The sequence below is a fragment of the Dufourea novaeangliae genome, unplaced genomic scaffold, assembly GCF_001272555.1.
Source record: "Dufourea novaeangliae isolate 0120121106 unplaced genomic scaffold, ASM127255v1 scaffold221, whole genome shotgun sequence".
NCBI classification, from domain to species: Eukaryota; Metazoa; Arthropoda; class Insecta; order Hymenoptera; family Halictidae; genus Dufourea; species Dufourea novaeangliae.
This window is the reverse complement of record NW_015374115.1, coordinates 742,920-760,275: the sequence shown is the minus strand read 5'-3', so window position 1 is coordinate 760,275 and position 17,356 is coordinate 742,920. Positions and strand designations below refer to the sequence as shown.

At 41.7% G+C, this 17,356-nt stretch overlaps 1 protein-coding gene across 1 annotated transcript in view; it reads left to right on the top strand.

The window, feature by feature from the left end:
- The first annotated feature begins 2,769 nt into the window (after positions 1-2,769).
- Positions 2,770-17,356, top strand: part of LOC107191068 (venom dipeptidyl peptidase 4) — a 15,749-nt gene continuing 1,162 nt past the window's right edge. The window contains exons 1-13 of the mRNA XM_015580016.1: positions 2,770-2,891; positions 6,584-6,641; positions 8,355-8,596; positions 10,196-10,270; positions 10,463-10,515; positions 10,822-11,018; positions 11,610-11,779; positions 12,267-12,367; positions 13,315-13,778; positions 14,587-14,869; positions 15,638-15,832; positions 16,225-16,395; positions 16,554-16,560. Coding sequence (XP_015435502.1) covers positions 2,877-2,891; positions 6,584-6,641; positions 8,355-8,596; positions 10,196-10,270; positions 10,463-10,515; positions 10,822-11,018; positions 11,610-11,779; positions 12,267-12,367; positions 13,315-13,778; positions 14,587-14,869; positions 15,638-15,832; positions 16,225-16,395; positions 16,554-16,560 — 2,031 coding nt within the window. The 5' untranslated portion in view covers positions 2,770-2,876. The remainder of the gene's footprint in view (positions 2,892-6,583; positions 6,642-8,354; positions 8,597-10,195; positions 10,271-10,462; positions 10,516-10,821; positions 11,019-11,609; positions 11,780-12,266; positions 12,368-13,314; positions 13,779-14,586; positions 14,870-15,637; positions 15,833-16,224; positions 16,396-16,553; positions 16,561-17,356) is intronic.

Genomic DNA, 17,356 nt, shown 5'->3' with positions numbered 1-17,356 from the left:
GTTCACAGCTTCAACATTCCGTTAACATTTTACATTCAATATATTGCGAAAATCCTCGTTCACGATACTGAATATTACACCGAAAGGCTTGATCCTAGGACCTACGTTTGATTTAGACATTTTTTACTCCATTCGGTGAGTACCGTAAGCTCCCTAGAGTCTCCGACCATTTTCTTTTATCACCCTGTATATCTTCTCCCTTCCTACTCGTCGCTATTCCCATTGATATAGTGGAGACGATGTGATTTACTGGGTCAACAGAGCGTGATGATAGGGAAGGGAACGTTGTCTCACAATTGAAAAGTGTCGGGCTTAAAAGGACCCAGTGAACGAGGTCCGAGCTTCTTATCGATGTTCACAGACCCATCGTGACGGTTTACGTCGTCATAAAATCTCGGACCATTTACACGAATTACCTTTTCGTAGTAATTCATCGTATCAATTGGAAGATTGAGCGAACAGGGGGGAAGCTCCGATAGTCGGGATATCCAGGCCAGCACTGGCACCGCGGATCACGTTTATGATACTCGGGCGAAACGTGCCTCTCGTCGATCGAACTTGCTTTAATACCGTACGATTAGTTCTCGCGGATGGTCGATCCCATTTTTTTCCTGGCGTATCTCACGAGTCGAGATAGCCTAATCGGCGGGGGGATACGTGTACTCGAAACGTGTACTCGGATTAAGGTAATACGAAGCTTGCGGTGGCTCGGAGATTAGAACCTCCCAGTTTCCATTCCCAACCGCCGCGACTCATTAGCGTGAATTGATGCACGCGAATAGTATGCGAAATTAGAATTGAACTTCCTGTTGGCTGGCCGTGAAACGAAGTGTTGCAAGAAATTGGATTCTTTGATACCAAGGAGGTCGAATGTTTGCACAATTGCTTAAACGTCTACGCGAATTCTTAGATACAAAAATAGGAGAGATACGTTGTGTTTCGTTTTTTTTTGGTACGAGGACTTCGTGACGGTGAAGGTAGTATAAATAGAAATGTTGTTAGACTTCAACGAAGTGTTATTTTGTTTATTTCATTCTATTCTGTTCTGCATGTTGGGACTTCGGTTATTCGTTGTTGGACGGAACACGCGAGGCATAAATATTATAAGAACGTTGACCAGAAAATAAATCTGTTCTTGTTACATATCATATCATTAGAATACATTTCCCCTAAGAATCGATAATAATCAAAGTTGATCGATAGAAGATTGAATCGTTTCGAGAGTGAGAGTCCAGAATCGGTCTGGAATAAAATTGGAGGTGGTCTGTGCACTATACAACGATAAATGTTATTAATAAGCCACCACGTGCTGCCCCTGGTTACGTAACCCCCCTCATCAACGCACAGTTAAGTGTGTGCGATAGCTCAGACGGGAGAGAGTGGCGTTTTATCGTTCGACCTGGCCTGGTTCGACGGTTGTTTGCTCGTAATCAAATCACTGTCGTCCTCGATACATAGAACCGGCGATGCTGCCGCTGCAACGATTGCACCGATGAAGCTCTGTCGTTCGATAACCGCGATTTACAGCGGCGAATTTCGCAAAAGCTTTACGAAGTTATTGACAGCGCGCGCCGGTGCGCGCCGTGAATCAGGATTATTAGCGATAGCCGACGACGGGAAAAGAATGTGAAACGTCAGGGGGAGGGAGTGTTGGACACCCACGTGTAATCGTCGGCTGACGGGATTTTCCGGCCGATGTTAATCCATTTCGATTTTTCACGAATTTTATATTTCTATCCTGACCAGCTATAATATATGACCTAGGAATAATTTTAGCCCAATTTATTAATTTCTCCCATTTATTCTATGGTAGGTTTCTCGAGTTATTTCAAGCGATTGTTTGCTTCTTCTTGCAGCGGAGGGATTAGACTCGGTAGGGATTAAGTTTGCACCTGTAGAACAGTCGTGATAGGAGTGGGATATGAAGCTGCATTATTGATAGCATTAGTTGTTATATGATTAGAAAATTTTTAGTTTAACATACTTCTAACGGTGCTTAACCCTTGCACATAGTACCTTATAAGTTTTCTGAGTACCGTCCAAAAATAGAACATAAAAATAGAATATAACAATCCTTCATTTTTTACTATATTAAAACAAATTGTTGCACTCTTCAACAATTTTATGTTATATCCCAAGAACTAATAATACATACAATGACAAGAGATATGTGTTGACTAGCACTATTGATGATTATTGATGCAATGAAACATTTAATATTAATTATTTACTCTGAAACAAAACAGTGGTCCATATCACCACCTTCTTCCATACTTTACCAACTCGTATGGATATGACGTTTACAAACAAGTATTGATAATAACATAGTAACAATACTATAATATTCGTTACAATACCGTCGACATCAACAATCAGAAATTCCATCGTGTCGTATAACCTTTTCCAAGCCATCGACACAACGAAAATATATTAAACCGTCTGTTTCCAGTGACCTAGAGTACAGTCCAAAACAAATATTTTCTTGTTCACTCTCTCCACTGTATAATCTCTTTCAGTCACAAGATCAGACGGTATAAATCAAATAGACGAAAATTCCCCTTTCAGAATCCGACTCGAAGGAGGGGGGCATTGTTATCATCGGAGACCGTTCGCGCGGGCCACGACAAGCCGTTGGAAACAGACCAACTCGAGAAGGAGGAAAAGACAGTGATATCAACGGGTATGCCCCGTGTTTATCGAAGGAGGTGGGAGCACCTGCCACTTCCAGCACGTCGGGAAAGTACGCGATGGATCAGTCAGTGGCCGGCGCACTCGTGAGATCCATCGAGCCGCGACGATCTCTCGATCGGCATTGAATCGGGATCGACCAACAACGTGATCGTCTCTAACTGAAACCTCTGTATCACGTGTTCGCCATGCCGTGGAAGGGGGTAGGTTCACACGACGACGCCACAACCCCTGTGCAGAGGGGGTGGCGACAGCCACGATACGAATGACTTAGGGTTCGATCGTGAAATCATTTTTTATCGGGGAATCCTTCTTCGGGAGGTTGTTTGTCTTATCTTTCTGACACGTTCAATGAAGTGGAAGTCTTCTGTTTTTCTAGTGAATAATGGGATCGCGAGTGATAAACGTGTGTAAATCGACTGTTGGAAAGTTCAGTATGTCTTTCGCTAGATTAAGAAGGTTGTTCGGTTAGATGGATTCAAAGAGATCGAGAAATCTTTTTTTCCGTGATTCGTAACCAAACATGACGTTGGATTTATCGAACGGAATAAGGAATATACTGCGGTACGAACACGTGCGTTGTGTTATCGACACTTTTTGAAGGTGATACGTAAGAATCTATGAAGTTATCCAGAAGCAGATGGCATGCGTGTATAATTCTTGTAGCCACGATAACGTGAATGTTACATTCATAAAAAAACAGTGTCGACAAACCAGGTCGGTTTCTTCGAACTTCATTTCTCGATTTCTTCACTGTCCACGTGTACATTCGTTTCCGACGCAGTGTCTCTATATTCAAATCACCGTAATTTCCCTTACGGCCAATCAAAACTGTTTTGCCAATTTTCTCGTCGCTGATAATTTATCTCGTACGTCCGTCACGTAAACGTCGTTACACGGTCGCGCGTGGTGCAATAACAAAAAAGAAACTGGCGGCGTTAAAAGAACTAAAAAGAAAAAGCCTGAAACACGGCGACGCGATAATCGTTCGAGCTTGATTCTTCTTTTTTTTTTTCTCTCTACTCTCTGTCTCGATCGATCGACTTCTTCCTTCTCGTCTCTCAGTTCCGTTCGAGGTGGATCGAGAGAGAGAGAGGGGGGTGCGTCTTTGACGTATCGATTCGATAACTTTTCCCCGAGCCCTTCTCGTTTCGTCAATGGAAAAGTTTCGAAGGCTCGAACCGTCCCGATTTATCGTCGACGATGCACCCACCACGTCGGTCGTCGTGGAGAATTCGCGAGGCGAAGAAGTTTCGTGCCCCGGCTAGAAGAAACGCGAAAATGCGGACGCGATGGAGAGAAAAAGCCCTGGTAAATCGAGAAAGGGTTGTAATTGTCCGCAGACCCGGGGGAAAATAGTTTCTTGCCTCGTTCGTTGGCCCCTCGCTAATGACTCTGTCGAAGTTTCGAAACGTTTTCGGAAATATCTCCGGTGTGCTTGGAAAATTGAAGGAAAAAGATGACGACTTAACCTCTAAACGTCTATCTTATATTTAATTCTTGGTGATCCGGTTTTATAATGTATCGATGTTGTTCTGGCCGAATCTACATGGTAATTAGAATCAATTATTTTTATCAGGTAGAATGTTATGATAAGATAAAGAACAATGCGCGTGTGAAATGAATGTTATCATAATTTCATTTTTAGTAATTGCAAAGGGAACAGATTATAATGCTTTGGTCTATTGTTGATTCCTATTCCTAAGCTTTTTACAATTTTACAGTGATAAAATATTTATACTCTTTCCTTTTTTACAGTATTGACATAAACTTTTTTGAAGTTAAAACGTGTTGATCTGTTTCTGAATGTTAGGTTTATTTAATTATTTTGCACTTCATCGCGGAGCCTTCAATTTTGTGTCGTTCGAGGGGCCGAGGAATGCACTAAAACGAAACTCGTTAAGGAGACAAACATTTTTGTAAATCGTCAGTCGACGGCCATGAAAGCCATTTCTATTTCAATGGGTCCGTATATTTAAAGCAAATATTCTTGTGCTTGCCAAAAGTTTAAATAATATAAACTCTGGAGTAGTCGAGTTTTTCTAAGTTATTGGTTAAATTAACGAGACTGAGGAACTCGTTTATGGTCCTCTTACAGTAAACGGAAGGATACTAACTTTTTAAACCACGGCTGGCCTTCATTAAGCAACTAGAATTCTTTGAAGAACTTCGTTTAAAGAAAATTGCGAATCTCTACCTCATTTCAGAAATATAATGTGTTTGTTACGCGACAAATGTTCATAGTTTATCACTGAAACCACTTTTTGTCACGGACAGTCGCCAATATATTTTTATAGTCGTTGAAGAAAAAGAAACTATTAAGCAAGAGGATTTCCTTAAAATTTCAAGCACACGAGGAAATAAATATATCGTTATTATTCGACCAGTCCGACCGTTCATTAACTCGATCCGCCATAGAATTTCGCTAACGTTTATCATTCACGAGACACTTTTGCTGACAAACATGTACCTCGGCGTGATCTATCGTTTCCACAACTGGTCTCTGTGTCATTTAAAAGATTTAAATTCGATCACGACACTTACTGTTCAACTTCGTTATCAAACTTTTCTCTAGTTATCGCCTCCAGTTTCATTGAAAGTTATAAACGTATGGGCAAAGTACTGTATTAAAATTTCTGTTCCATTTTGAAAAAGACAATCGCAAAGAAACATCTCTTTTTGACTTCTTTAAAGAAAATGCCATTGCCTATATCTCTTGTGGACATTAATATCATAAATATCGATAATTATAGTACATAAATTTGTGAATTACCCGAACCCATGCGCGTATTCAAATATTCTACATAATTATAACAATTACAGTATGATTTAATGTCACTATGTGAATTGAAATATAAATGTTACCGTGAAACGTATTTCCATTGCATAAATACGAGACCATTGTTATGGAATCAAATGGACCCTATACATATTCGTCATTCATTCGACCGCTACGTAATTGAAGGTTAATTCACCATACTGCATACAGTGTAATAAAAAATGTGTCTTAGACCTTAGGAGCATATGGTGCTCAACCAAAGGAATAAAAACTATCCAACCACCATAGGTTCTAAAATCAACACTTCCATTGTAAAATTAACTTTCAAGAGTAATAAGTCAGCCCCTAATGCCTTAGACCCTCATTTTTCAGTCACTCTGGATACTTCACCAAACGCAATCCCGTAATCTCGAACAATTATCACAAGAAATTACGAACCTTACATTACTTCTGCAAATAACATCCAACGTGTCATCATCCTCCAAACTTCTCACCTCTCCACTAGCCGTGGTCCGCAATTTCCAATTCATAAACCCGAACTCCCGAAAACGGGACAGTTCCTAAACTTAAGGGCGAGGGGATCCCCGGACAAGTCACTCCGATTCCCTCCGTGTCGTCTCGACAACCTCGATTCGACTTTCAGTCCCCTTTCTCCCACCTCCACAGTTGTCGTCCATTAAAGCGTACCGGGGAAGTTTCGGTAGGCACGCGGTGATTTCCCAAGCCCCGTCTCCGAATTTAACGAGCCTGGCCAAGAAGTCGCCGAGAATTTTGCGACGGCAATTCCGCGGATTTTACCGCTCGACACCTCGCGTAATTACGTTCACGGCGTCCCCTTTGAGACACTTTTATTCGCGGTACGTGCCCTTCCGTCCCGAGGACCGCGTCCCCTCCCCCCCTTCCGCCTGGAGGACCTCATCCCCACTTTCACTCCTTCGCACCTACGCGTTGTCCGTTGAAACACGCGACACCAGAGGGGGGAGGGTGTACTTTGAACGACCGAAAGAACGCGGGAAGGGGGGAGGGGGTACGGAACGTGGAATTCCAGGCACGAGGAGAATTCCTTTTTTTTTCCCTACGTGCGACAGTCTCACCAGGGAACGAAATCTTTTTCAGGTGTTACAGCTGCTGGTGCTGCAGGGATCCTTGGCCGTCCTTGTCGCCGGAAAATCCGGTAAGTCTCTTCGTCTCTCTTCTCTCCCCGCCCTTCTGCGAGATAATCGCGCTTCGCGTAAGCTGCTTAGGGACCGGACATTGTCTCGAACACTCGGACGCGTTCAGATCCCGGGGAGGAGGGAAGGCGTAATGCTTTTGGACAATTCGCGTTATTTGTCTCGGGGCTGGCTCACGGCCGAGTTTTCTTGGATTCCTGTCCCGAGGATGGATGCTGACGGGTGTTCGCGAGGACTGATGTACCCTCGCGAGCAAACTCGGCTTCCGCTAGGGAAAAAAATGGCGTAGCAGAAGGACCTCCTATAATGGTAGGAAATAAATGGTAAATCGAATGTTAATTTGGCATATATTTCAATTCCCAAAATCAAGTCACAGGACGTCCTTCCCCTACGTCACCTTTTTCCCTAGTGGAAGTCGAGTTTGCTCGTAGGTGTATATTATGCAACCCCCTTTCACTTTTTTCTTTCCGATCACGCTCTTCGGGGGTATTTTTCGTCTTGATAATTGTGTTCTGGAGGGTTAAGAGAAGTGGGTCACATAAATGCAGTTTAAAGTCCTTTCAGTGAGTATGATTCGATGCTATAAGGCAAGATGTTGAAAAGCCCAAGATAGTGCAATGGGTTTAACTTAGACCGTTCTGGGATAAAGAACGTCTAGGAATTGGGAAACGTTTATTGGAAATGGATTCTCGATGAAATGTTAACGTTCTTACTCTGTAGTTTCATTAACTAAATGTTTTGCACATTTGGGGGGGCTCGATTCTTGTTCATTTTGCGTTATAGCGGAGTTATGCTCGGGAGTTGGCAGAAAAACTGGAACTCGAGATATGGACACGCGGGACGTGACGCCGGATAGCGCTTTGGAATCGAGATTTTATGCAGATCAGCGACATCAGAGGCGCGAGGGGTGGCGTAAGATTAATTAAGCGCGGTTTTTGCGCTGTGTCCGCACCGTACCGGTGAAAGCACGAGGCACATTCGCGAACGATGGGGAAATTCATAAATTTTATTACCAAAATAGGGAGTAATAAAATATAGGGAGTAACTCTGTGGGTGTATATAAAGCCAAGCGATACTCTTATTCTCCTAGTTAATCACTCTTTTCAAATATTTTAATAGCTTGGCTGTTTTCAGTATACCACTTCTATTTACTGCTCTTTACCGCACTACATAACTACAATACTTAAATTTCAAGTATTCTCAAATCATTTCTAGAGTATTTTATTGTTCGCAAAATTTCTTCATTCACTCGAAGATCATTTATTAACCCTCATCCGCCTCTTGTGCCAATTTCAAATATTTTTCTCTTAAGAAATTATAGTATTGTGTGTAGGTAAATTTAGCTATGGCTCTTTGAGTTCCAAATTTTAAAGAATTTTCAAATTTAATTATTTATCTCTTCATTATATTAATATTTTTTATCACTGCGTTAATTTGACACCGAGGGATGTTGTCCGTTTAATAAAACACGTGAATATTAATCGTGTCTGTTAAGTATCAGAATTTGTTAATAGAGAAAGAGGAATGACTGTGCAAACGCCGTCTTAGTTACTTCCTTCCGTATTTCTCCCTTCTCTGCAGTCTCCAAAAGCGTCTACTTCTCCTCCCCTCTCGATTTATCCACGCGTTCAGCTTCGCTTCCTCCACCAATTTGTCTCCTACGAGTACCGTCTGCTCGGCTCACTTTCATGGAATTCCGCGTTTTTCTCTTCCAGTACCGCGAGTGATCGACAAAGACTTCTCCCGACACGATACCGTCGAAGAGAACGATCATGACTTCAGGACCGTTCCATTCAATCTGGAGGAGACTTACGACCAAAGTTTCCGGGCGAACGGGTTCAACGGTACCTGGAGAACGGACACGGACATTCTTTATACCGATAACTATGCCGGTGACGTTCGTACATTCGATGTGACGTCGGGGATCAGCAGAACCTTCATGGATTCGTCGATCGTGGTAAGACACAAAGAGAAACAGAGAGTGGATCGACTTGTCCTGTCGAGAACGGTGTAGTATCGATCGAAACAGAATTAATCGAAGAAAAAATAACATCGCATCGGGGAAAAATAAATAGAAATTTGTATTTTTTGAATCGTTACAATTATAGATTTTTTAACTTTCACAGTATCGATCGAAATGGCGTCTGTTAGTATATTTTATATTTTGTTCAGATTAATTCTCATCGAGACTTAAAGAAGAATCGAGAATTATTTATCGACAATTTGTCACTTTGAAGGGGATAGAATATATTGATTAATTGTTATTAAATTATTAGTACAGTTTGCTCACGTTGGCCAGCATCGACGCGAAACTTTCTCTCGAATTTTCTCTGTTACGTGGTATTGCTCTTTGATTGTTGTTACTCACGGGAATTTTACCCAATTAGCTGAGTAATTCGACTTTAAAGAGATTTTCAGGTCCTTTGTGTACGAAGCTTTCGAGAACTCGGTCCATACTGTTGAGATCTGAAGAAAGATTCCGAGGATTAAGGGTTTCTCGCGAATATTAAATTAAGAAAGTTGGATTCTTAAAAAAAAAAAGAGAAATGCAAACTTTATCCAACGGTGGAGGAAATGCAAAGAAATTGAAAGAAAAATTCCTTGATTATGGAATGATTCTCTTTTTCAACAATGTTTAGAAAGGGAACACCTGATATTTTCTGTTAAATTTACATTTTTAACCTTTGAGTTTTTAGTTTCAGAGGGAATTAGTCCATATCTGGGGCCCGTCTTTCCTATTTCCATTAACGGAAACGGTCACGGATAACAAAAGCGTGTTTAATTAATCGCATGGAAATTCTCTGTACGGTCCTGTTCCTCCACGGTGAATTACACTGTCCACTTTCAAGCGCGAGAGCCAACAAACGATATTGATTCAGGAGACATGTTTTCCTCCGTTCAGTTTTCCCAGCCTCGAATCATTTGCGTCGTGTTCAACAATGTTACGCTGTCCACGGGAAACATCATCGGAAAATTACGCCGATTATGAAATAAAATGAAACGCGTATTTCGCTCACTTTAATCGTCACATTTTATACTAATTAAGTAACCCACTCGAGCCAAATATAATATTTCTCCCAAATATCGCTTTGCCCAATCGCAGAACGGTACTATTTACCTCTAATATTTGCCACGTTAATTATTCCGTTTGCTCGAAGGTTACTGTTATCGTAAAATCGTGTACACGTTTTTTCGTTCGAGAAAATACGACGCAAAAGGCATCGATCTCTTGGTCCGTGGTTAGCGACGAATTAGTGGCACGTTATCGGTCGATGCAAACCGATCCACGATTCATCGTGTCGTAACGTATACACGATAACCAAACACGAGGTCTGTTTTATCAATAGGAACGTTACAACGTTATCAAACGTTTGGATCGGCCAAACATTGACCTAAGTGTTTTGCTTCTGCTACTTTGATATCACTCGGGACGTTTGACATTTATGTGTATCTTCCAGACCCACATTCCATTTGTCCATGACATTCTAGGATTACCAACGTTGTATCATTTAATAAAAATGTGTTTATATGACAGTTTAACAATTTATTTTTTCAGAGCTCTTACGACAAGCCACTGATGACCTTTTCCCACGACAACTCGTACATTCTGATCAGCTACGATTTCACCGCCGTAAGTGTCGCCATCGTATCGCCGCCATTTTGAATTCTTTCCACTTATCGGTCGAGTCACGACCAACATTGACCATTCAATTATCCACGTTTAATATTCAAACCAAATACTCCCTCTTCTTATATCCTTCATGCTTCTTCGTTTGTCATCGAGACAAACGAAACTGCAAGGAATTCTTCATAATTGTTTCAGGGCTTCCGGTACTCGATGCATCAGAAGTTCGACGTTTACAGCGTGGAACACAAGTGAGTGTTTCTCGGTCGCATTCTCGTATACCCACTGATAAAACTTTAACGATCCGCTGATAAACTGAATCACGAAACGATGCAACCGTCCCGGTCGCAGTAATGATAAAATTAACGTTCGTTCTACTGTTTTCTATTCCGTTTGTTAACCACTCCACGTGCGACGGTACAAAGTGTCCACGAGATTTCCACGATAACGACCTAGGGGGTAACGATCCAACCGATTTGTGTTTCGTTGCTATCCTGTACAAAGCCGATCGATTCGATTCCGTTTGCGAAATCCTTTCGAATCCTTTTTGCTCGTAGAACCTACACGAAGATCGCGGATGGAAGACGTATACCGTTGGCGAAATGGTCGCCGAATAAAAACGCATTGGCTTACGTTTTGGACAACGATATTTATTACCAAGAGTTCACCGATAGCAGCGGCCATGCTCGACGATTAACGCACACCGGCGTGCCCGATGTCGTTTATAACGGCGTGCCTGATTGGGTTTACGAGGGTAAGAACATTATTAAAAGGATTGTTAAATGTTTATTGTCCCAACGGGAAGCATCGATATCCACGATGTTGTGGCCAGTTCAATGCGACTTTCAATTCGGTTCGATTCTCATTGGACCTTTTGTGAAATTAGTCAATTGTATGAATGATTGAAGTTAAAACCATGTTTTAAAAATGCTTATCAGTGGCTGTCAGAAATTAAGAAAATATGGTTTCTGTTATGAATGCCAGAAGTTCATTAATTTTGAATATCTGATAAGTAAACAGCGAGTGTTTATACATTTATAGCAGTCGGTAATTTGCCAAATGCAATAAAATAAGGATTTTAATAAAGTTTAATTTTATTTATGTGTTATTACTAATGTAGTGGAGTCTTTAGTACAGAATTTAAGTTTCAGGACCATTTTAATTTTTGAATGTTCGTATCTAAAATTGTGAATTTGCACAAAATTCTGCAGTCCACTGACAAGTGTCAGTTGACACTCGCATCACGTCACTGTAGCCTAATCGGTCTTCATGATGTTAATATTTTTTTACGTTTCACGAAAAAATTGATGAAAATACTAATTTTGTGTATATCCGTTCTTCACAGAGGAAGTGCTCGCATCAGCGGTGGCCCTCTGGTTCTCCCCCGATGGAAATCACCTCGCTTTCGCGACCTACAACGACACCAGGGTGAAAGATATGTCGATCCTATATTATGGGAAGCCAGGCATTTTGGTAGATCAGTATCCCACGGAAGTGAAGATCAAGTATCCGAAGGCGAGTATAACAAATCGCGGACGAGAGTTATTAAAATGAACCTACTGAGGGGTTGATATTCGTGACGGGATGGTACGAAATTAAAGGGGAAATTTCATGGTGAAAAATCAAACGGATCGGATAATCGTTTCTTCCCTTTACCCAATTTGTCCGACAACGAAGACAGTCGTCGCGGAAGGACCAGATTAGGGAAGCTCAGCGGCGGCCGACTGGCCTCGTTGCCGGCTTTAAAAGGGGATGAAAGGGTTATCTCTCGCGCGTTTAACCCCCTGGTTTTTCTCACCGCTCGGGTTTCTCCTTCGGTGGCGTTCCATGTCCGATGCACGTTAAAGAAAATTAACTTCCATTTGGCCCGATCGTCGAGATTTCTTTCGCGTTAAACGTGTGTACCTTCTCCACCGTTTTCTTCTTCTTGTTTTTTCTTTCTTTCTTTGTGGTACGTGGAAGCAACACAACGTGTTAAGAATCAGTTACGGTGGCTTTTCAGGCGGGCAGTCCAAATCCAATTGTAACCCTAAGCGTCGTTGATTTGGCTAATCTGACCTCCAAATTGGTTAATCTCCAGCCACCCGCTGACATCGTTGGCGTGTAAGTATCCTCGAAGCTGCGCTGTCATTATAGCTGTCGCATCGGATTAGCATGATTCTGAACAAACAGGCCGCGCGTGGCTACTCATGATTAACGGGTAATACGTGTGACTTCATTCCCCCTGGGTGTTTCATATCTTATCTGTAGCGATAATTAACTCTGACAAACGCTGCTATTATAGCTATTCAATCCTGATGATTATATGTATAGTTCTTTACAATGACACACTCTTTATTTTTAATACAGGGTGAGTCAATACGAACTAATATCTGTAATAACTTGTTACCTACTGATTGTATCAGAAAACGTTTTAACGAATTATGTGGCATTTCAAAGAATGCATCGAATGGATACAACCTGACTTTGTCATATCTTATCTTTTTCGAGATATCAATGTGATGTGGAGTTTGTTCAAGGTCAATGCATCTTTTGTTAATACCACCTTCTGGTCTATAGAAGAACGAATTCAGCGATCTATAGCTCGATTATTCAGCCTGTTAAAAATATTATCCAGACGTCCTAATATTTACACAGACCCACGTGGTTTTGGCATTCTGGGATAAGTTTCATGGGTCCATCACAGTCCTGTTACCAGAAGGCACCCTTGCCTTCCCCACTCCACGGTCAGATCATACAATATCCGTATTAAAGCAACGCAACATCAAGTTGCTCGCCATTTCCAACTTTCTCTCATCAGTTTTCCATAAACAAGCCCACGTCACCTAAATCACCCAGCGTGGTCTTTCGCCATCTTGCGATACCAGGTCTTGTTCAGTCTCATGCACCGTCCTTCAAGACTCTATCATAAATCCATTAAGGGTAAACAAGCGACAGGTCATCCATCTTCGACTCCACATATAATACGTTGACCTTGCTGTCTACCTTGTTGACGCTTGTCCAAAGTCCACATCCTCCTCGAGACACCCTGAAAGCATCTTTCCTTACAGTGACAACGTTCTGTACACGGTGAATTGGTGGGGCAAGGACCACGTGGTGGCCACCTGGACGAATCGAGTGCAGAACATGGCCCAATTGGTGCGCTACGACACTTCGGGCAAAGCTGACGACATCCTCTATCAGGAGGAGCACAGGGGCTGGCTGCGTGTACAGCCACCGGTCTACCACAATCAATACGCTGTGGTTCTGAAGCTGCAGAACTCTGGCACGAACGCTGGACGATTCCTCCATGCGACCAGATACGAGTACAAGGGCGGCAGATTGATCAGGGAGAAGGATTTGACACCGGGCGCGACCGAGGTGATTAGCATCGTGACTGTGGATCATGTGAGGCAGCTTTTGTACTACCTGGGAACAGGGGTGGGTCAACCCTCGCAGAGAAATTTGTACTTGGTGCCTTTGGATGGCACCGAACCACCTGAATGCGTGTCCTGTAACGTCCTCTCTCCTGAAGGTGAGCCACTAACAAGACTGGTCAACCGTTAACTGTAGACCACTAGTCTTACAAGGGAAGACACGGAAGTAACCCCCTCCGATTTTGATGAAACTTTGTATGTCTGTTAAGCAGTCAAAAATAAGGGATACGTATTTTTTTTTATCGGCTGAGACGCGATTTTAAGGGCTGAAACCACCACTCGAAGTTTCGACCCGAAAGTACTATTTCGAAAACCAGAGGAGATACATGAAAACTTCTAATGGACGAGGTTTCCGGTTTTTCATGTCGAATAATATGGTGCTAGCAAATTGTCCAAAATATAATTTGTTTATAACAAAAAAATTTCGGGTCGAAACTTTGAGGGGTGGTTTCACCCCTTAAAGTCGCGTCTCAACCGATAAAAAAAAATACGTATCCCTTATTTTTGACTGCTTAACAGACATACGACGTTTCATCAAAATCGGAGTGGGACACTTCTGTGCCTTCCCTTGTTAGAGAGACGAATTTGAATTTTTGTTGCCCTATTACAAGTTTCTAAAAAATCCCTAAAAAGCCAGACAAATGATAAAAAGAAATTTATTTAGATGAATTTGCAGAGCTACTCATGACGGACTTTGACACCATTTTTCTGACCGGTACTGAATTTTCCGGGTAATCGATATTTATTTCAGTTCTTAGGAGATCGGGTCCTATAATTTCCAACCACTATTCTTTCAAAATTAATTTAACATCTCGGTAACTTGCCCCGTAAGACAGAAGTCTTTGCTGATGGAAGAAAAAAGTCACTAGAAACGGTTCGAATGAATATCCATGAAATTGTTCGTAGGAAACTCTTGTACCTACGCCTCTGCGTATTTCTCCTCGGACTGTTCGTACTATGTGCTGGCCTGCGCGGGACCAGATCCGACGACCGTGTCGATCTTCGACGCCGAACGCAGGCTGCTCTACTCTTGGGAGAATAATCGATCCCTGAGACGAAGATTGCTAGCTCGTACCCAGCCGCGTGTCATGAATTTAGACGTGAGAGCGAACGGTTACGACAGCAAGGTCAGACTTTACCTGCCGCCCGATTTCGATGAGAGGAATTCATATCCCCTGCTGATCAACGTGTAAGTTGCTCGCGATGAACAGGTGTCGATCACCGGTTGATCGTTTGATGTGCGAAAAGCTTCGGATGTTATTACTGCAAAATTGAAGCATAACATATACGATAGAGTTGGGCAGAATTTTATTCGAATAATACACAGTGAAAAGCAGCAGTATCTAAGGGTGGCGTCCTGAGCTTTAAACAGTTAATGAGATTAGATAATTGTTCGATAAATGTCGATTCATTCATAAAGAAGTATTATTTTGTTATAAAAATTTTAATTTCCGCGATTAAACAATTAAAAATGACGAAATATTTTTTTTATCTTTTATTCGTTATTCGAAACTTTTTATCTAGATAATGAGTTTGCCCATCTCTGGGATACGATGTTATAGGATAGTGTTCCAGTTCCTTTACGATCCTTTTGAATGTTTTAATGTGTATTTAACCCTTTCCAGTACGTTCTTCGCCAGTACGAAAATAGCCGACGCTAAATTAGTGTCGATTTTATTTTGCTATACAACGTGAATTACTGTTGATTTTGTTTTGTAGTGTAACGTGAATTACTGTCGATTTTGCTATACAGTAAATCCTCGATGAGTGGTCAAAGGCTCCTCGTCACTGAACATTAAATATTTCATAAACTAATAGCAATATGCTCCATTTAATGAACGTCTGGTGAATCTCCGTTTAACATTCGAAATCTGACATCAGATAACGATCCTCAAATGATCTCATAATTTTAACGATTAATCGGTCTTACATCACGTCTTTCGTGTATTTCTTCCAGATATGCCGGCCCGAACACCGTAAGAATCACTGAGTCGAACACTCACGGCTTCGAGTCTTATATGGCGACCAATAGGAGCGTCATTTACGGTCACATCGACGGCCGCGGGTCCGCATATAAGGGCAGCAAGATGCTGTTCGAGATTTATCGGCGGATGGGCACCGTGGAAATCGAAGACCAGATAGCCGTCACACGGTAGGTAACCTCTGTTTCATTGCCAGGTTTCCTTGGTCACGGTGGTTCTGTTCCTTTCTGGGCGAACGAAGGTCGAAGCTTTTCGCCGACAGTGTTTTAGAGGACTCAAGATGTATTGATTTCGATTTAAACCTGAGTTTCCTTGATCCTGGAATAGGTTTCTTCCCCTCCACGAATCAATTCCCTGTGTTTATTTATTACACGATTAATTTAATGCTAGAACTGTCAAAGCAGTCAAAATATTTGGCTCATAAATTCTTTTAAAAATGATTACAAAGTTAGGAGTGTAATCGAAATGACGATAGGTGCTTAACAAACTTCAGTTTTCCACCACTTTATTGTTATTCTTCTTTTTTTTAAGTTCCCCGATTTTATTTTTGTTCGCGAATTAGGTATTTACAAGAGACCTATCCATGGATCGACGCGAACAGAACCGCGATATGGGGTTGGAGTTACGGAGGCTTCTCCACGGCCATGGTTTTGGCTACCGATATGGATTCGGTGTTCAAATGCGGCATCTCAGTGGCACCTGTTTCTTCCTGGATTTATTATGGTGATTACGCGTAATATACACAACGTTACCCTCGCGGATATGATAATTTATTACGGTGGAAAGTTTTACTCGCTGGTAACAGGAGTTCAACTCATTCCGTGACGCCAGGAAGTTGAAGAAGTGAAGGATAAGATCGTAAATTAGTTACCAGGATAAGTTCGTAATTAGTACAGACGTTTATATAAAGTGTGGCCGAAAGGATAGAGCAAGCGGGCAAGAGAGGTAATTCCATATGCAAAAGTCAATAAAAAATGGAGAATAAAAGGGTATATAACTGGATAAGGGGGTCAAAAGTACCTTTGGATCAAATTGGATCTAACCTTCTAGGCTGAAAATTGACCGAAATTCTTTTTTTTCGTAAGCTAATGGTCCAGCCCAAATCTAATTTGCTCCAGGGAATTTTTGACCCTCGAGGCTTCGTTTTCGAGATAATCGAATTTTAAAAATCTGCTGAATACACACATGAATACATGGCTTGACTAACAAATCTTCAAAAATCGCTCTCGAAATCTACGCCTCGAACGAAAAGACATTCATTCCATACTTTTGATTAATTTTTGCATACAGGCATCGACCTCCTGCCCGGTTCAGGGTGGTCCAGAATCAAAATTAACCAGCTCAAATGATGAATCCACACAAATTCCTTTTATCTTCCAAAGAAGCTCACATCAATTTACCATTTCACCATGCATTATTATTATCCTCGCACCCTTCGTGTCACCATTCTCTCAATCAGAAGTAAAAAGAAATTTCCTAAAAATTCCGACATTCGTCAAGATGTTGGAAGCACTGTTAGCAAATAATGTCATCGAATAATTCCTACAAAAATTCTCCTTTTATCCACTGTTATTTGAATCAAAATTCTTTACCGCTCGAGCTAAACAAGCGTACGGGCTGCTAAACTTCGATTCTTGCCCACTGTAGCGTGCTTTCGACAGTGTCCTGTGTAAACTCGCGTTACTCGTTCGCCC